Genomic DNA, 18,892 nt, shown 5'->3' on the forward strand with positions numbered 1-18,892 from the left:
GATGACAGTATCAGCGGCGAGGAGAATGACAAAAAAGATGACGACAAGAAAAAGGAAGGGGATTACTGCACCAACTGTGACCACACCAAGACTATTTGGCGAAAACCACGGGATATGCAGGTGCATTACGGACTTAATCGCAACTAGAAATCAAGTCATCATGGATGCGGCGTTCCGAGACAAGATTGATAAGGAACTTGGGGGCAAAGTACCATGTTTTGATGAAAGACTTTCCATGTCTCGTTGTTCGGGGATGTATGTATATATATACATGCAGTCATGGGAGCAAAAATTGGCAGGAATGCAGCAGCGGGGCAGCCATTTTACCATTCGTTACAGACGAAACTACTCCTTAAACTCGACTTTGGTTGTAGCAGTGGTTGTCGGTCACTCTCCGGTAATCACAGGAGGAGAAGGAAGAACAAAATAAAATGTAAGTTTAAGTAAGTCACTTAGAGTGGTAGGATAGTTAACTATATAACTAGTAAATATGTATAATAATAAAAAGAAAAAAAACCTAAAAAAGGTTAAAAAAGAAATCGTACTCCGACACGGGGAATCGAACCCCGAGCTGCCGCGATGAAATCCCTCAGTGGATGAGAGGCGGCGATGTTACCGTTACACCATATCGGATTGTTCCGATATTTGACCGTCCACAAAAAGTGATGTTATTCTTTTCCTGAGATAATCAGTTTTTGCCTTACTCCTCCCACTGCTTCGAAATATCACCAAGACGAGCACAGTAATGCAATCTAGAAACGTGAGGCTAACAACCGAGAACGAATGCATTCGATCAAAGCATCCTTGAATTGGACCAGGTTACTTTACTACTTGTGTCTGGGATCGGACCTACTTCTTCTGGTCGGAAAATCACATATACAGCTATACAGCTATATATATATATATACGGGATGCGACTGATCCTGGCAACGTCACCCACAAGATCTTCAAACAGAGTGTATATACCTAGGTGGGTATTATTTCATCCTTTCAATATATATAACCCTCTCACCCTTTCTTCTTGATAGCAGGAGGGAATAGAAATCGGACAATTTTCTTACACGCTTAACCATGGATGTTGCTGTTATTCAGAATCACCTAAGATTAGTATCGACGTTGTTCCTGTTTTCCTTGATAAGAAACATGAAACACGGCCTTGAAATATACACGCCGCAATCTTACCAACAAAATAAGAGATACAAGTGCTTTCCCTGATAACCTCGAGGCTTCTAGGCTCGTATATCACACATATTAGATATCCCCGTAGTCGGAGTCGGAGTACAGAACTTCTATTTTAGAACTTAACTTCACCAGATACCAACTAAGCATTTTCTCTCTACTAACCCCCCTAACTCACTACAGATTCAAAAACTACCAACCAACCAACCCTCCCTCCCCCCCTCCCTCCTTCCTTGGGGAATCAGCAGTACAACCATAGCGACTGTGCCCAACACTCTTCGTCGCCGATATCCAGAGCGGTCTGGCCCATTGGGCAACGAAAATTCCGCAGACTGATCGTATCCACAAGGAAACAGAGAGATCATTCTTGAGCGCATACGTGGAGCGCAAACCCACTCATCTATCGAGGAGAAGCTCGTTGAGATCTACTCCGTGAAGCATGAAGAGCCTCCTAAAAACGACACTCACTCCAACCCTGTGCGCGGCACAGAAGGTAGCCTATAAGCCTCGCGAAGATGAGAGTCTGCCTAGCAAAAATACATGCAAGTTAGATTCAATGACGACAATTGCTTAAATTGGAATTGGGTCGCAGACGAGAGTGAAGCGGATGAAATCCGACAGGCTGTACCTTAAAATCAAACTAGCACTTTTAGCTGGCAAGCTGTACCGAGCACAAGTAACTAGGGAACGATTAATGTGCATATACACCGGAGGAAAAAGAGATGTACATACGTATCCTTCTGATGATGATATACAGCGTATGGAGGTGGAGTACTGACCCCCGCCAGATATAAAGATAAGAACTGGAGTGGGGGCACACTAAGGTACGCTTGAAGTCACCCGCATCTCCTATCAATATCGACATCTCCCATCACAAAGCAGCCTTTCAATATGAGTATGGCGCGCCGGGTCTCCCATCCGGCGAAGCGCGCCAAAATGGGCGAACGGACCATGCTGGCTTGCACAAACTGCAAGCAGCGCAAACTAAAGGTGCAGTAGCATGGCGTCAGCGATAGAATGATAAGAGATGTCCCTGGGCTAACGTTTTTCTCATCAACTGCTGTATAGTGCGATGGGAGAAGCCCAAAGTGCAGCAATTGCACTAGAACGGACCGAGGTATGGCCTGCTCGGCTTTCCATTTCTGCATTCTCTTGGTAGCTCAATTAACCCGTGGGTGCTCTCTTGTAGACTGCTTGGTAGAAGACCCGGCTACGGGCTTGCACCGCCCGCGGGATTACGTGCAATCTCTCGAGGCACGAGTGGCTTATCTGGAAGGCCTTCTACAAGGAGTACGACCCGAGGTGGCTGTTGATCACTTTGCAGGCATTGACCGCTCTCAACAGTCCCAACAGGCCGATGGAGGGGTTTTGGACTCTGCTGGTGCTCCTGGTGCTACCGCGAATGCTACAACTGGCCCACAACAGCAGGCCTCAGGAAATACGCCCAACAATGATCTTGATGATGTGCGATCCACCGATGCTGACGAAGGTGACCTTCTCAGCAACGAAGTAGCACTTCTCTGCCTCAGCGCCGCTGGACGTGAGCCGCAGTACTTCGGCCCTTCATCTGCTGTTCACTTCTCGCGCATCGTTAGTAGCACTCTGCGCTTGCCCCGTCGCGGAGCCGGCGCAGCAAGCTCTCATTATAGCAACACGAGTGGCTCGGCCACCCGCCACGCCACCGCTCGCTATCAGGAGTTCCCTGACCCGGGCATGATGGCCAAGCTCTCGGAGGCGTATTTCAACAACATTCACCCGCAGTATCCATTTCTCCATCAACCAACCTTTCGGCTCATGGAACAAGAATGCTTAGAGGCTAGCCTGCGCAATGATGTCGGTGATGCTAGTGAAACTTCGCTCTTTTTTGTGCTTATGGTGCGGCCTCTTCCTGTTTGCTTCCCTCGGAGCCGATATCTAGTGGTGGAATGACATGCCTAGTAAGCTCACAGCAATCTTCTATATAGGTCTACGCAATTGGCTCTCTGGCACTGGGACATAGCGAGGTTGATGCAGCAGAAGTGAGCTTGATTACTCCTACTAAGGATGATAAGTAATATTTTGAATACTCATACAAACAAAAGGGATATTACGCCATGGCCCTCAACAACATTGCACCCCTTCTGGACATGGACAATCTACTGTCGATACAAGCAATGCTTTGCTGTGCAGTATATTCTGTTCGATCGCCGGCTGGGGTCAGTCTATGGTAAGGAATACTGTTTGCTCTAGTTTTGCAACAAGCAGACGCTTGGTTTCAAAGCTTATATATGAGGTTCAGGAAAATATCAGGAATGGCCATGCGGCATTGTATCGAATTGGGCTATCACCGCAGCACAGAGAGGTATCGCAACTCGGTAGATACGCTTACCAAGGAGATCTCCAAGCGTTGTTTTTGGGTCGCTTATGACATTGATCGTGTCGCATCCTTTATTCTTGGCCGTCCAGCGGGCATATCGGATGGTGACATTGACGTTGAGGTACTATACCATTACCTTTCGTATCCATCTACTCAAGTCATATGTATCCTTTTTTTTTCCATATTAACAACAGGTGTAGTTACCCTTAGATATTGATGACGAACATATAACGCGCGACGGCTTGCTCTGCCCGCCGAGAGAGAACCCTCTCGACCCGCCAACTCAACTTACTGGTGCTCTCCATTCCATCAAGCTTCGACGACTATGGTCGAAGTTCAACGACAATTTATATTCCCATCATGGTGGTGACGGCGGCAGAACCTCAAACGGACTTGCGGTGGAGGCTTTGCGTCAGGAATTAGAAGAGTGGCGTGCCACATCTCCAGATAAACTGGATAATCTTCATGCTCGCCCACTGTCAGTGTTTGCCTCAAATGACTGGTTTCAGCTGGCCTACGGCTACTCCATTTTACTTCTCTATCGGCACTACATCATCGACAGTCCTGACCCCACCGCCCAGGCGCCGAGCCCTTTGATACAGGAAAACGGTGAGCCGGACGTCCGTGACCGCGCATTTGAGATCTGCTCAACGCATGCACGGCAGATGTGCCTCATGTACCGACGCCTATACCAGTCACAACACTCGCAGATTCAATTTACGTGGGGCAGCCTGCATATTCTGTTCCTAAGTGGACTGACGTACCTCTACTGTCTATGGAAGTCCCCTTACATTCGTAAGCGCACGCCACAGAGCATCGTCATTAACACATGCATGGCGTGCACGACGGTTCTCATCATCATCGCCGAACGCTGGAATGAGGCGAGCTCTTACCGTGACATCTTCGAGCTGCTCTCAGAGAGCACCATCACTATGATCTGTGGCAATGGCGGGGCCACAGTAAGCGGTGGTGAGAGTTCGGAGCTGGCGGCCCTGACAAGTCTGATGACTGGCGGCGGTACTTATCTATCTGGTGGCCTTGGTGGAAATGCAAGTGGTAGCGGAAATATTCCTGGGAATATGCACGATACGTCTACAACTACTGATGGGCCCGGAGGAAATCCAGAACAGGTTGGAGGACCTGACATGCCTTTGCAAGACTGGATTATGGCCTTGGACTATGTTGCTGCCCCCGGAGATTCACAATGGTTGGCCCAGGAGCTACTTCAGGGCATCAGAGATTTCGAAGCAGAGACGAACGTTACTTCGCTGAATTGAAAAATGCAAGCTGCGGTATATTTCTATTTTTCTAAGAAAATAACAAAGTAACTAAGCAACGCACCAGATCACCAAAATGCCGCCTTTGTGTCTTTTCGCATTTCTTGCATCCGCGGTCGCTTGAGTCCTAGCAAGAGTAAGAGCTTTCGGACATTCTATCTAGCATGTTAGTTGGCGTATAATTATAGCCTCTTGAACACTAACCAAGTTACTGTTACTGATAGCCAAGTGATAAAGTGGATAAGAAAACCCACTCCGCATATTCACCACGGAAGTTTCCGCGGAGGAGCGCCGCCCCTCGGCTCTCTCCGGTCTTTCCCTTTTTCGGGTCTTGCGGGGTTGCGAAGCAAGGATACATGCTAGAGCAACGTTTTTGTCTACCCTGAGGGTATCACAAACTCCTAGCCAGAGCGTCGTACAATTGATACGTCCCGTCATAATGTCACCAACAGCAACGTCTGTTCAAGCGCCGCAAACACCCAAGCCCGCCAAAACACCGGAAAGGCCTCTTCATCACATTCCCTGGCCAGAAACTTTACTGGAGCGCAGAAAATGGCAGCTGGAGCAGATGGCCGGCGCCTTTCGCATTTTTGCTAAGCTGGGCTTTGCGGACGGCGGTAGTGGGCATATAAGTTTGCGAGGTAAGAAGAAGAAGACATTGCACTTCATTACAGCAAATCTAGACAGCTGACATTTGTCCAGACCCCGTTCAGCGCGAGACCTTTTGGATAAACCCATACGGCGTGCACTTTGGTGTGCTCACAGTTTCAGACATGGTGCATATCGACCGTGAAGGGAACCGTATCGGGGGTGCTGATGCGATAGTGAACCGCGCGGGCTTTAACATCCACCGAGCGATCCATGAAGCACGTCCTGACCTGCACGCAGCGTGCCACATGCACAGCCCCTATGGGAGAGCCTGGAGCACGTTTGGGCGTGGTATTGACATGCTCAACCAGGACAGCTGCATGTTCTATGACGACCTCGCTGTCTACGCGGCCTTTGGCGGCGTCGTGCTCGCTGCCGAGGAGGGCGTCAACATTGCTCGCGCCCTAGGCCCGCAGAACAAGAATATCATTCTGCAGAACCATGGTATCCTTACCTGCGGTGGTACCATTGCCGAGGCTGCTGCTTTCTTCATTGCTCTCGAGCGCGCCTGTCACACCCAGCTGTTGGTCGAGTCGTCGACGGCCCCTTCCAGTATTGGCGGCGCTGTCTCTGGCCTATCCAAGACCCTCGTTTCGCAGGAGGAGGCTGAGTACACAAAGAAGGGTACTGGTACGCCCGAGGTCATGTATATGCAATTTGTGCCTGAGTATCAGTGCATCCTTAAGGAGACGAAGGGTGATTTTCTTTTATAGATATACCTGTTCTGATTGTAGTATTATCATATCCTATCAAGCTCTACAATCTACAATTCCCGGAAATCCTCCTATTACTATTTTCTTAATATTACTAGAAGTCCTTCTAGAAGATGGATAGCCACAGCTCAGTCACGAGCCGGAAACTCTAGTTGGGCTTGATTAGTATTAGGCGACAATGCTTCAACATATCTATACATAGTCATAGTTGCAGTTAGTCAGTGAAGAGAATTATATTTTGATTTTATCGCAAGTAATTAGTAAGTACTCTGGACCAAAAGTGGAAAAGAGGGAATTAGGGTTAGCTTCACCCCACCTCGGAGGAAGCCGTGATGTGCATGTCTGATCTTATCGCCTATCTATAAAGTCATTGAGAGACATTGCACGCGGTACGCGCCGTTTAATTTTGTTTGGAACGCGGTGTTTTTCTTCTTGCTTTTCACTTCGCTTCTCTTCCCTTTCCTTATATCAATTAGAGCACGCACGTATCGAGGCCAGCTCCCACTATCAGAGCCTGTTCTTCCTTGAATCAAAAGCTGCTATAATCATGGCCATCGTACCAGCAATCAAACCGCGGGTCGTCAGCTTGGGCGAGCCCAAGTTCGTTGGCGAGGACTACCTCGAGAAGTTCCGAACGGAGTTTCGCTACTCCGTGCTGCCTGCAACCAACCGCGCCGAGGCGCAGCAGATGATCCCCGAGGACATCAAGAAGAACGGCCCAATCGACGCTTTCATCATCCGCATGGGCACCATGCCCTACGAGCCCTTCGACGAGGAACTGCTCAAGGGCCTGGTCCCTGGATGCAAGATCATCACTTCCGCCAGCGCTGGCTTCAACGAGTTCGACGTCGATTGGATGGCCTCTCAGGGTATCTGGTTCTGCAATACCGTCAACGCCGTGGCAGAGGCTACTGCCGACATGGCTATCTTTTTAACCCTGGCTACGCTCAGGAATACTTCCGTTGCCGAGAAGTGCGCACGCAACGGTACCTGGAGGGCCGGCGCTAATCTGGTGCCCGGCCGCGACCCTGCGGGCCTGACGCTCGGAATTGTAGGTATGGGAGCTATTGGAAAGGTAATACAAGCTGAAATCCCGTTGGTTTGCATATAATTGGTCTGACTCGAAAACAAAACATTAGTACATGGCCAAAAAGGCTCTTGCGTTCAACATGAAGATCAAGTACTATAACCGCCGGCAACTGCCTGCGGAGGAGGAAACCAAGTTCAACGCCACATACTGCTCGACGCTGCATGAACTCCTCGGCACCGCCGACGTGGTGTCGCTCAACTGTCCTCTGAATGCTCAGACGGAAAACCTGATCGGAGCGGCCGAGTTTGCAGCCATGAAGGACGGCGTGTTTCTGGTCAACACGGCTCGCGGCGCCGTCATCCACGAGCCCAGCTTCATCGCCGCGCTCGAGAGCGGCAAAGTGGCTCGCGCTGGACTGGACGTCTTCGTCAATGAGCCCAAGCCCGATCCGTACTTTCTACAGAGTGATAAAGTCGTCGTCCAGCCTCATTTAGGTGGCCTTACTGATTTTGCATTTATGAAAGCTGAAAGAGAATGCTTCGAAAATATTCGAGCCCTTTACACGAAGGGCAAGCCGAACTCGCCCGTACGGGAGATCTTGTAAACTTCATCAAGGAGCATATTGATTTTGATAGCACTGCATTGGGTAGAAGGAATAACATCGTACCAAAAGAAAAGAAAAGAAGAAGTTGGATAAACTTTCCTTCCATATAAACGGAACATATTGAGGGCAAGAAATCGGTGGGCAGAAAGCGTGATATATTACTACGTGAAGCCTCACGAGGAGGAGTTAGCCCTAAGACATCATCCCCATGAACACGCTAATCCTAATCTGGCAACGCTGGGAGAAGGATTTCGACAGAATTGTGGAAATTAGTACAAAGCAAATATCCAATACTAGATAGAAATACAAACTTTGAAAAGTATACTTTACGAAGAACAAGCAAATGTGCGTATCGTACGAGCGTCATTGAATATCTACCCAGCGTGATCAGGTGTATTGGAGGATCGCTCTACTTGCTTGCTATGCCAAAGCTTACAGCTTAGCACTTCGACCAAGGCGAGAGTCCGTAACCAATGCTAGATTGGACAAGGCTCTGGGCCCCTTCGAACCCTGCATAATCTCATTAATAGCGCTTTGCTGGTCTCCCAGTGTCCTCCATCTCCAAGCCTGAATGGCTGGCCTGTCGCTGCCAACTCCTTCCATCGCGTCAACGATCCAGTTCCCAAGGCTGGGAAGGTACTTGAAAGCGTGGCCGCTCCCACTGGTGGCCACCATTAGCCCATCCATGCCGGGAACTCTGTCAACAGTGAGGTGGTTGTCAAAGCTGTCATTGTACCAGCAGATGCGGGTCATAGAGATGTGGATTCCCGCCTCTCCGAGTTCTGGCAGATATTGGTCGAGGAAAGCCTGGATCACGCTCAGTGCTTGCTTTGGTATTGCCTTGATCGTTTCCCCCTTGGACCACCTAGTGATGGGCACGCTGCGCTCGCGACCGTCACTCTGCACCTGCGGGTTCGTGTACTTATTGCCACGGTAGCCAATCTTCAACCAACCATCGTCCGTTCGAGCAAAGCCGTATAGACCACCGAGGTGGCCGTCGCGCATCTTGTGCATCCAGCTGGGGAAGTTCTCTGGCGCAAACCGGTCATAGAGAGGCGACTCTCGGGGGATTTTGAGTAGCGCAACCGAACCGGCTGTGGCCTCGTTCAGGCCGTCCAAGGCGGGCAGAATTGACGGCGTCCAGCCGCCACAGGCGAGTATGACCAAGGCAGCCCGATGAGTCTTGCCGTCTGACGTGCGGATACCAATTATCTCACTCTTGTCACTAGAGCCTCGCAGCAGCTCCTTGAGCTCACCTGCTACAGGATCGAGGACAAATTTGGCGCCGTAGATGCGGGCCTTGTGCAGCGCGAAGCGGCAGGCTTTGTCGGCATATGTCGTACCACCAGTACGGTCATAGAGGGCCACATTTGGCCGGCTGGGGTCTTGTCGCTTGAAGGGTTCGAGATTGATACCGAGAGACTTTGCGATTTGTTGATCGTGTGTGTCGGTGCTAACGAACTGTGTGTTCTTGGGCATGGACGCGAGGCTAGCTTGCTCGAAAGGAGGTAACACGGGGCCATCGGTCATGGATATGTGTCCATTGTTGACCCAAACACGGTCCGCGGTGGTCATACCGGGGGGCACCGTCTGGCCGCTCGCTAGCTCAGCATTCCACTGGTTCCAGCCTTCCACGGCCTCGAGGGTTATATCTTGGTAAATAACATCCTTGCCATAGCCTGCTCGGATAATCTTGTTGATATCTAGGATCTCTCATGTCAGCTTTGCTTTTTGCTTCCTTCGGGGCCGTGCTTTTGGCGTTTCCTTACCTGCAGAAGCTGCATCACAGCCCTGGAAGTATGAGTATCGCGAGTCGTCGTATGGTTGTTTGTCGAATACAGTCACATCAGTATAGCCACGGCGGGCGAGGTGCAGCGCAGTGCTCAGGCCGAATGCTCCTGCACCCACAATGATAATTGGGTCCTTTTTGGACGGGACTATAGACGCCATTTTTGTTGCTGCATAAAAACAGACCTCTGGTAACTGCGAGAACATAGACTTTGATGAACGCCCTTTTCAGCGCATGTGAGGAGTTTATCCTATCTTATCAGCGGCACTCGGGTTCTCCCGAGGAAGGGCGGTAAGCCAGACAGAGATTTTGGTTATCATCTAGGGTTATACTCTAGAGTTACGATCACGGGCGTACTATATGCCTCTACTACCCAATTGGTGGTTTAGACCATCAGATCCAACAGTCCACCGGCTTCCACCGAGTATAACCGCCGGATACTTCCTCAGCGCATGTCGGGTTATTTATTTATCTATTCTTTTGTTAAAGCACAGCTTATCGCTGCTGTGGATTCGATTCACCCTTGGCTTGATAAGGAACCAGTTGATCCCCAAAGATAAACAGACGGGGCCTTTCTATGTAATATCAATAAATCACATCCCCAACAACCCCATTTGTGAGCAGGGGACAGACCAAAAGGAAGACTCCTTCTCTAGTGGAAAAGATGGCTTTCAAAAACTCAACCCTCGCCAAGTACATCAAAAACATCAAGACCTCGCCAAGGTCACTGATTGCTAATCGCACGCTCTTGACGACCGCGGCAATCTATGCACTCGCTGGTATCCCTCTGTGTAAGTTATTCGGTCGCCATATTCTGCTCCACATGAAGATCAACTAACCTCTCGCATGCTCAGGCTGGGACCAAGGTTCAAGCTCTACTATTCCCTCTCTGCCAGGTTTCTCTGCAGAGTTTGGCATTACTTCTGCGTCCAACCCTACCCAGGTTTCCAACTTCATCTCCCTGGTATATATAGGATGTGGTGTTGGAGCAGCTCTGTCATTCTTCATCAATGACCGTGTAGGCCGTCTGTGGTCCCTCCGCCTGTACTCTGCTATCTGGATCATCGGACAGTTGATCGTTGTCGGCTCTCGTGGAAAAATTGCGACCTTGTATGCCGGGCGCATTGTAGCTGGATTCGGTATCGGACCCCTCACTGTCATCGGGCCAGTCTCGCTCGTGGAGATAGCTCCCGTTGAGATTCGTGGTCTTATCACCAGCTGGTTCAGCGTCGTCCTATTACTGTCGCTTTTCCTGGCCGCATTCACTGTTTACGGGGCGTTTACGACGATGGCTAGCAGCAGTTTACAGTGGCAGGTTCCTATATTTGTGCCGACTCTCATCATGGCCGCCGTCATCCTCGGCAGTTTCTTCGTTAGCGAGAGCCCGCGTTGGCTCTTCCTGGCACGCCGCGACGAAGAAGCTATAGAGGCCCTCGTGAAGATCAGAGGGTTGCCCCTTGATCATCCGCGTGTGCAGTCTGAGCTGGAAGATATCAAAAAGTCACTCGCTGAGGAGCGTGCCGCTTATGGAAATGCCACGTCGTATTCCATCAAAGGTTTGGGTGCTGTTCTGAAGGAGACCTTCCTGGTCCCCGCGAATCTCCGACGCACTCAGCAGGCCTTTATTTCATACGCTTTGGCCCAGCTATCCGGCGCCAACAGCATAACTACATATTTGGTGCCTATCCTTAACATGGTCGGTGTCTCCGGCGGCTCCTCTTATAGTCTCTTTGTCACGGCCATGTATGGCGTTGGCAAATTTTTCTACACTTTGATTGCCAGCTTCTTCTTTGTCGACGCCCTTGGCCGTCGAAATAGTCTGTTTATTGGCATTACTATACAGATGCTTTCTGATATTTATATTGGTGTTTTCATCAAGTACCACCAAGCAGGGCCGGTTCCTACTGCTGCGAGTCAAGCTGCTATCGCTGCCATCTTCATTCATGGATTTGGCTATGCCATAGGTAAATGATATTTTCCTATAGGCTTTCTTAGTTGATACCGTTCACAAGGCGCTAATATGAGACGAAACCAGGCCTTCTAATATTGCCCTACGTGTTTGTTTCCGAGCTCTGGCCCAACCAGATCCGTTCATTTGGCGCCGCTCTGACTCAGACTTTCCACTGGCTGTTCTTCTTTGGCGTCAACAAGGGTGTGCCATCCCTCCTTTCCCGCACTGATAACTGGGGGGCGTTCCTCTTCTTTGCCGGTTGGTGCTTTTTGGCCCTAATCTACTCCTTCCTGGTGGTCCCTGAGACGGCCGGCGTGGACCTGGAAAAGCTGGACGCTTTGTTCGAGGGTCCTTGGTGGAATCAGTACAAGCGTCCCAAGACAGTAGTCACCGAATCTGTGGAGATAGGGTAGGTATTCCTAATCTTTTCATCTGTATACTGTTTTTGCGGGCGGCCGAATTAGGGCTGACCATACACATATTTAGTCGAAGCAGCGACAACGAAAGCGAAGGAAAGTCGGCGGAAGCTGTTGTCGCGAAGCAGTAAGGCTGATCGAAGATCGGTTTACGCAATGGCTCCCATAGCGAGTAAATTCTTCGTTATCGGTGCAATACTACAGTGTAATCAATCAAAGCCATAGGGAAATGAATGTAAATACTAAATAGCTTAGGGTAATTACGGCAATGATGTTATGGTCTAGGCTTGATGGTCCTTAATGGCTGGTCCGCTTAGATTTTCGCGCAAGGTATAACATCCTCGAGGGAATTTGCCCATTGAATTTCGGATGTTGTAAAAAGTCGGCTGGCATAGATAGTAGAACCACGGTAAGTGAAGAGCCTGGGCACAAACTATGAATCTGGACCAGACATGTATAATCTAAGTGATTGGACGTCCAACTAACTATCGTAGCTCGTGTACTAGTATTGAGATTTCCTCATTGAGTTACCTTGAGTCGTAACCCGCTGCGCCACCATGAAATGCAACCATGCACTATGTAGCCAGATGGGTCAAAAGGTCAACCATTGGTCTGATAATTAATCAAGGTTCTGATAAGACCATTTAATTTCTGCCATCATTAGAACTTATCTTGCTGTGCCTCAAGTTAGCTTCGAGAGCGGGTATAATGTAAATAGGAAACGGAGACAGCAACCAGGGTATAAAACACAGACAGCCCCATGTAAGGATAGCCCTATTGACCTCCGACGGATACATGAATGTATACATTATACAGTGAAGTTTCCCATGGACCACAAAAGAGCACATGAGATGTGAAAAATCTCAGTCACGACCGATTTCAAATTTGCCTGAATCTTGTCAAAGATATCCTGCAAGCACAGGGCCTCGAGGTACGTACCTATATGAGCGTGCATACAAAGTTGGCGTGCCTCTTGACGGAGAATTTCAATCTCATGTCCGAGGCACAACGACAGCATGTCATTGGACAGATTGCTGACATCCTGACCGGAGTTGGGATGAGGCATTGGCGACGCGACAAGCTTTACGGCCAAGCAATATTCAAGGAATTGAAATAATGGACAGACTGGGGCAACTAGAAGAAAAACTCTGTTCTTTCCACTTGGCTGTCCCGGCAATTCTAGAACGCCAGACACCGGAAGAGATTTCGGAAGCTCAAGCTCAAGCAGAAACTGGTCTAACAACATTATTGGACTCATTTGGATACTAATTTAGGTTTAGTAGTTTCCAAGCGCATGGATTATGACATATTAGCTCAATTATTTCTCAAAGCCGTTATGCGTCCTTTTGCAATAGACACCAATCTCTCTGTTGAATCACGTTGTAGTGGACATATTTCTTATCGAGGACCTCTGTTCCGAAGTACTTCTCCGTAGACACACTACACTAACATACATATTATATATCTATAACCCCCTGCTTGGCGTACTCGGCGGCCAAAGCCCAATGCAGTTCGGGAGAATCCGAGCTCCAGGGCTCCGATACGTCGCCGATAAGATAAGCGCGAGATAAGTTGCCGCGGGGTGCTGACTAAGCGCGGCTAAACCCGACGTATGTACATAGTATAAGATGGATCCGCCCAGCCAAAACAGTAACCCATGCATGCATATTCACATTCACAAAAGTCCAACATGACCGACTATAGAGCTGAAGATAGGGATGGCCTTCCCCCTATTGGCTTTATAGCTGTTGATTGCCATTTCTTTAGACCGGCCGGAGACTGTTTCTCAGAGCTTACATGGAACTTCCCCATCATCCGAGAGCTCGCCGAGGGCTCCAAGGAAGGTGTGCTTGTGTCCAAAGACGAGTATGACGAGGAATTTATCGAATCATTCGTTCGTGCGGGAATGAGACTTGCTGAGAGAGGAGCGTGTGGTATCATCACTAGCTGTGGCTTTCTCGCCATGGTCCAACCTTTGTAAGTATATCTCGAGAAGAAGGGATCCAACAGTATATTATTGTTATTACTATTACTATCATCAGCTCAACGAGACTTACGATGGTCGAATAACAGGCTTGCCGCAAGACTCCCTATCCCAGTTGCAACCTCCTCACTCCTTCAGATCCCTTCCATCCTCGCCTGGCTGGCGCCGGATCAGAAAATTGGTATCATCACCTATAACGCCGAACAACTCGGACCGCTCCACTTTGAGCGTCTCGGAATCCCTGAGCAGAATGTTGCTCGGTGTTATATTCGCGGTGCACCTGCCGGAGGCCATCTGCAGCGCCTTGTACGCATGCAAAGCCCGTACAGCTTCGATGCTATCGAGACTGAAATGGTCGACGCTGCCAAGAGCCTGGTTGCTGACCATCCCGATATCGGAGCCATTGTGCTTGAGTGCACGCAAATGCCCCCATTTGGTCAGTCGGTACAGCAGGCTGTTAATCTGCCTGTATATGACGTTTTTACCATGGGGAGTTGGTTCTACTCTGGTGTGGTCAGGAGACGTCCGGCCCACTGGAAAGATTTGGACAGTCAGCGAACAGGTCCTATGCTTGAGAGGAATACAATGTAGTTTATAGACAGTTCAAGTATTATGAGTACGGTTACAATCTTTCTCATTCTTCTATGTTCGTAGCGGGAACCCTCTAGCATCTTCAAAAGGTCACTCAAGAAGTGGTACATCTATGAAACCATAGTAACAAACTTTTAGTACCATACAGCCTGTGTTATTGGACATATGAGGTGTGAAGAGCTCGCCATCACATGCAAAGGGTAGTTTGACTCAAATGTCATCTTTGTAAACTAGTGCTTAGGGTGATGCTAGTTTAGTACTGCTACCCGAGCACGCACTCCTTACCAAGTTTTGTGTTCTTTGCCCATCAGTCAAGAGCGTTTGAACGAATTTGATAGGGACCAGATAGCGCCATGTACAAATACGTACATGTTGTGCAAATATTCATAATTGTTACTTTATCGACATCATGGTTGGTATCTGGACCTTGTAGACCACCAGTCCTTAATGAGCGCAACAAACTTCCAGCATGGCCCTAGAAACTAGACCGTAGCCTCAGATAAGAAAGCTATGATAATTTTTGTTGCAGGGAAAATGATCACAACAACGGAATATTAACCAGTAAGTCACCAAAAAGGGACCCCTTAATGGAACTTCTGGTAATGCTCATTTTATGTGTAAACAATGCCTTATATTCCGCTGTGAGATCAATAACTTGATTCAACGCTGCCAAGTTGCTTAACCTTTCACCGCTTCATTTATATTGTTTCAAGTTCACTATCTAATAACTTATGAGAAGCTGTGAGGTGATATTTCAACTGTAACAAACTCGATTCTAAGCTCTGTTTCTGCGCTTGAGCATACAGAGCATCCGGGTCAATAACGGAACATCCTAGGGCATGTTCCAAGCCCTCCACGTCCGACTGCCCACCTCCTTGGAGCGATTGAGGCTTCCGATTCAAATTGGACTGAAAAATACCCGCTGCTGAGAATGGGAGGAAGTCCTCGTAAGTGATGGGTGAAGTCTCAAAAACACCCTGCTCAATTAGGCTCATGACGGAGCTGCCTGACTCCGAGGGCAATTGCGCTGTCGAAGGCAGCTTACCAGAGAAGCTGTACTTGACGTATACGAGTTCTTGTTCTCGTAGCTCATCCCACGTGTCGGGGTACGCTCGGAACGTATCGACGAGCGCTGCTTCAACAGCATCGGGTGATGTCCTCTGCTCTCCTACCGCATGCATACTGCTTTCCAGCAGCTGGTCGTAGAGTGCTCGACCTGCGGGCGTCACGGCAGCTCCGCGTTCCTCAATCTCACCGAAACGGGCTTTATGAGATCCATCCACAAGCTCGACGTTGCTTGCGTCTGGAAATGATTGATCGCTATTGCTATCGCGCGTTTTGAACCGAATTTTCTCTTCCAAGGCGAGGAAGCTTGTCTGTCGCAACAGTATAGGCCATTTGCGCCTGGGCGGGCCCTCAATTCGATCTTTGACAGGCATGCCCTCCGCTGCCATGGCGGCTTGGGCCGCATCAATGTCTAGTGTACGCGGTGTCAGATGGTTGATGTGAGCGGTGCGGAAGCTGGCGATGTCGGCTAAGATGGGGTGCTCCGCCTGCAGCAGCTGATATTCGGTCTGAGTAGCCTCAGCGACGGGAGCCCAGCTGAAGGTGCGCAGGGCCTCACGGATGAATATCTCGGCCTGGTCGACGCGGAACCATCCACCGACAGCCTCGCCAACGTTCAGCATGTGCAGCAGCTCTTGGCTAAAGATATTCCGGCGCTTGAGGAGCCGGAGGGCCAGGTCGTGGGCTTCTGGGGAACGAATCAGCTCAGGCCGCAGCAGTGTGGTGAACACGCGGAATGGATTGGCGGCCAGCGACGCCGTGTCGACGGGGCGAAAGCAGGTGGCATGCATGGGTAAACCGGCCACCGAGAGGTCGTAGTATCCGACTGCGTGCATGCCGAGAAGCGCGAAGATGCGGCGCACAGTGTGCAATTCCACGGGCTTGCCTAGGCGGATTGCACCGTGACGCTCGAGCGTGAGGCGATCGAGGCTGTCGTTGCTACTGCCCATGGCGTTGGTGACAAATCTGTGGTTGCCAGACTGCACAATGCGCACCAGATCCCCGTATAGTGGCACTTCATTCTTGTACATGTGGGACATCGCCAGGGCAAAAGCCGTGCGCAACTCGTCAGGGTGAACCAATGGCGACTCCTCAAGGAGCCGGGAACTTCCTGTGAGCTCCTTGTCGGGAAGCAGTGTTGACAGCATCATCGCCAGTTCAATTTGGAGGGAACCGCATTCAATCACTTTCTCATACCATCTGTCTCACTAATCCGTAATGCATCTGTGTTATTTGTAGAGACTGTCTATGACCGGATCTAATTAGATAGATCAAGACTGAGCGGCTCATCCCGAGACAGCACAGACGATTGACCATGTTGTCTCATGATATGCATTGCACAAACCAGAACGTCAAGGCATATACCGATAGATGCGGCTGTCTAACCAAACCAGCATAGAAGAATTACGAGGCCCCGGCTTCTTCCTGGTTGGGTTGTTGAAGCACTGGTGCTCAAGTACGGAGACAGATCGGAAATCCCCGAGATGGCCGGGTGTTGCTCTAGCTCACGCTATAGAAGGCGCAATAGTTTAAGAGATATCTAGGGGTCGTCTGTAATAAATTCTTTTTGATATGAAAAAGTCCCCGAGGGATAGTCAGTTCATTTAATAGAGTTGATATACCTCATCATACCGACCAATATTGTGGGGTTGGACATGTCTATGATTGCATGGTTATAACGACGGAATATTGACCAGTAAGCCACCAAAAAGGGACCCCTTAATGGGGCTTCTGGTAATGCTCATTTTATATGTAAAATAATGCCATATATTCCGCTGTCAGGTTAGGGCTTCTGCTCAAAGCCCTAACCCTCACTGACGCAGGTATGCAAATATACAAGTGACAGCGGATTATGACCGCTATTCCGAATACAGCATGTAATCCACAACCAACACCGTATTTCACAGAGGTGCACCTAATTGGCCAGAATAGGCATCAGATACGTGTCTTAGTTGATCCCTATTCTGATTATAAATATGGCCTTAAGTAATCCCTGAATATTCTCTTTAGTTAGATATATAGATTATATAGTATTCTTAATACTAGCTAATACAGCGTGCTAAATCCATTATTATAGTAGCATATCTTGATAGTATTAGATTTCATTGATTTAGAAAAAGAACTGGTTGATAGAATATAAGAGCTTATAAATAGCTAAATCTTAATTATTAAAGCTATTCCTAATCTATATATCTAAAAATCACACTTTTACTAATCTATAGTTCTTATTGGAAATGAATACTAGCAATTTTATTAAAATACTATAAATTTGATGTTAAAATGATAGCAATAATTTAAAAAAAAATTAATTTAATTAAATAATTATATTAATATAATTAATTTAAACTAATTTAAACTAGAGTAAGATAAGAAAAGGTTTAGAAATATATTAATTCTAATATTAAGAATCCTAAATTAAATAAATATCTTCTTATTTCTAATAATCTTAAGAATGAGATTAACAAGGCTAATTATAAGTAGAAAGTGGAAGAGTATAAAAAGAAGAAATAGATTCTTAAAGCTATTCTTTCTTATATAAATAAATTAGTTAGTATAATGATTTAATCTTTAATCTCTAATAAGAAGGAGATCTATAATATATTAAAAATACTATTAATCTATTTTAAATTATTAAATTAAAAAATGTAGTGTAGGATTATTAGTAAATAAATCAAATTAAGATTAAGACTATTAAAAAGCAAAGATTTTATTACCTAGATATTAGATTAAGTGAAAATATATAGTAAAGTAAAAAAATTTAATATTAGTAGTTTCTTAGATTTAATAAAGTAATCTTTATATAATTTTCTTAACTCTATTAAATCTAACTTTAATAGCTTTTATTAAGCCTATTTAGTATAAATTAAGACCACTAAAAATATTATCTTTAAGATATTAATCTCTTAGTTTAATAAGAAGATTACTAATTAGATTAAAAAAAACTTAAATTTAAAAATATATATAACTTAAAGGAGTAAGAAACCCTCTAGTAAAGAAGATTTAAAAAATCTTATATCTACTAGTTAGAATTAACTAAAAGAAAATAAAAATAATAGAAAAAATAATCAGAAAAGCAATTAATCTTACTTATATACTTTTTCTAGAAATCTTTATCTTAGATGAAAAAATTACTTATATTATAATAAATAGATTTAAGAAAAAGACTAGATTCTTAATCTAGAAAAAGCTAGAGTAGTAATTAAAAATATTATTAAATATCCTTTTTTAACTAAGTTTATTAAAAAATATAAAGTATAACTTTTAATAGAGTTAAAAACATATAAATTAA

At 47.2% G+C, this 18,892-nt stretch overlaps 7 protein-coding genes across 7 annotated transcripts, besides 3 other annotated features; 5 read left to right on the forward strand and 2 right to left on the reverse strand.

Annotated features, from left to right (window-relative positions):
• Positions 1 to 2,070: 2,070 nt before the first annotated feature.
• Positions 2,071 to 4,812, forward strand: UA08_08175 (hypothetical protein; the record flags this gene model as incomplete). The annotated part of the gene is made up of 7 exons (XM_020263070.1): positions 2,071 to 2,169; positions 2,248 to 2,296; positions 2,369 to 3,054; positions 3,144 to 3,197; positions 3,261 to 3,385; positions 3,458 to 3,656; positions 3,736 to 4,812. 7 exons carry the CDS (start codon positions 2,071 to 2,073, stop codon positions 4,810 to 4,812), a joined length of 2,289 nt encoding a protein of 762 aa, XP_020116717.1.
• A 439-nt stretch (positions 4,813 to 5,251) lies between these two features.
• On the forward strand, positions 5,252 to 6,173 carry UA08_08176 (hypothetical protein; the record flags this gene model as incomplete). The annotated part of the gene is made up of 2 exons (XM_020263071.1): positions 5,252 to 5,453; positions 5,515 to 6,173. 2 exons carry the CDS (start codon positions 5,252 to 5,254, stop codon positions 6,171 to 6,173), a joined length of 861 nt encoding a protein of 286 aa, XP_020116718.1.
• Positions 6,174 to 6,720: 547 nt separating this feature from the next.
• On the forward strand, positions 6,721 to 7,807 carry UA08_08177 (hypothetical protein; the record flags this gene model as incomplete). The annotated part of the gene is made up of 2 exons (XM_020263072.1): positions 6,721 to 7,224; positions 7,313 to 7,807. The coding sequence occupies 2 exons, from the start codon at positions 6,721 to 6,723 to the stop codon at positions 7,805 to 7,807; spliced, it is 999 nt and encodes a 332-aa protein (XP_020116711.1).
• Positions 7,808 to 8,239: 432 nt separating this feature from the next.
• Positions 8,240 to 9,757, reverse strand: UA08_08178 (hypothetical protein; the record flags this gene model as incomplete). The annotated part of the gene is made up of 2 exons (XM_020263073.1): positions 8,240 to 9,510; positions 9,577 to 9,757. The coding sequence occupies 2 exons, from the start codon at positions 9,755 to 9,757 to the stop codon at positions 8,240 to 8,242; spliced, it is 1,452 nt and encodes a 483-aa protein (XP_020116712.1).
• A 503-nt stretch (positions 9,758 to 10,260) lies between these two features.
• On the forward strand, positions 10,261 to 12,094 carry UA08_08179 (hypothetical protein; the record flags this gene model as incomplete). The annotated part of the gene is made up of 4 exons (XM_020263074.1): positions 10,261 to 10,387; positions 10,451 to 11,560; positions 11,632 to 11,956; positions 12,034 to 12,094. 4 exons carry the CDS (start codon positions 10,261 to 10,263, stop codon positions 12,092 to 12,094), a joined length of 1,623 nt encoding a protein of 540 aa, XP_020116550.1.
• A 1,559-nt stretch (positions 12,095 to 13,653) lies between these two features.
• Positions 13,654 to 14,538, forward strand: UA08_08180 (hypothetical protein; the record flags this gene model as incomplete). The annotated part of the gene is made up of 2 exons (XM_020263075.1): positions 13,654 to 13,940; positions 14,037 to 14,538. The coding sequence occupies 2 exons, from the start codon at positions 13,654 to 13,656 to the stop codon at positions 14,536 to 14,538; spliced, it is 789 nt and encodes a 262-aa protein (XP_020116549.1).
• Positions 14,539 to 15,084: 546 nt separating this feature from the next.
• Positions 15,085 to 15,180: a repeat region (Identified by RepeatMasker using a combination of RepBase library and repeat library created with RepeatScout).
• A 56-nt stretch (positions 15,181 to 15,236) lies between these two features.
• UA08_08181 (hypothetical protein) lies at positions 15,237 to 16,751 on the reverse strand (the record flags this gene model as incomplete). The annotated part of the gene is made up of 1 exon (XM_020263076.1): positions 15,237 to 16,751. The coding sequence occupies one exon, from the start codon at positions 16,749 to 16,751 to the stop codon at positions 15,237 to 15,239; it is 1,515 nt and encodes a 504-aa protein (XP_020116552.1).
• Positions 16,752 to 17,284: 533 nt separating this feature from the next.
• Positions 17,285 to 17,381: a repeat region (Identified by RepeatMasker using a combination of RepBase library and repeat library created with RepeatScout).
• A 61-nt stretch (positions 17,382 to 17,442) lies between these two features.
• Positions 17,443 to 18,892: part of a repeat region (Identified by RepeatMasker using a combination of RepBase library and repeat library created with RepeatScout) that runs on past the window's edge.

This window comes from Talaromyces atroroseus, assembly GCF_001907595.1.
Source record: "Talaromyces atroroseus strain IBT 11181 chromosome Unknown scaffold_13, whole genome shotgun sequence".
In the NCBI taxonomy this organism is placed as follows: domain Eukaryota; kingdom Fungi; phylum Ascomycota; class Eurotiomycetes; order Eurotiales; family Trichocomaceae; genus Talaromyces; species Talaromyces atroroseus.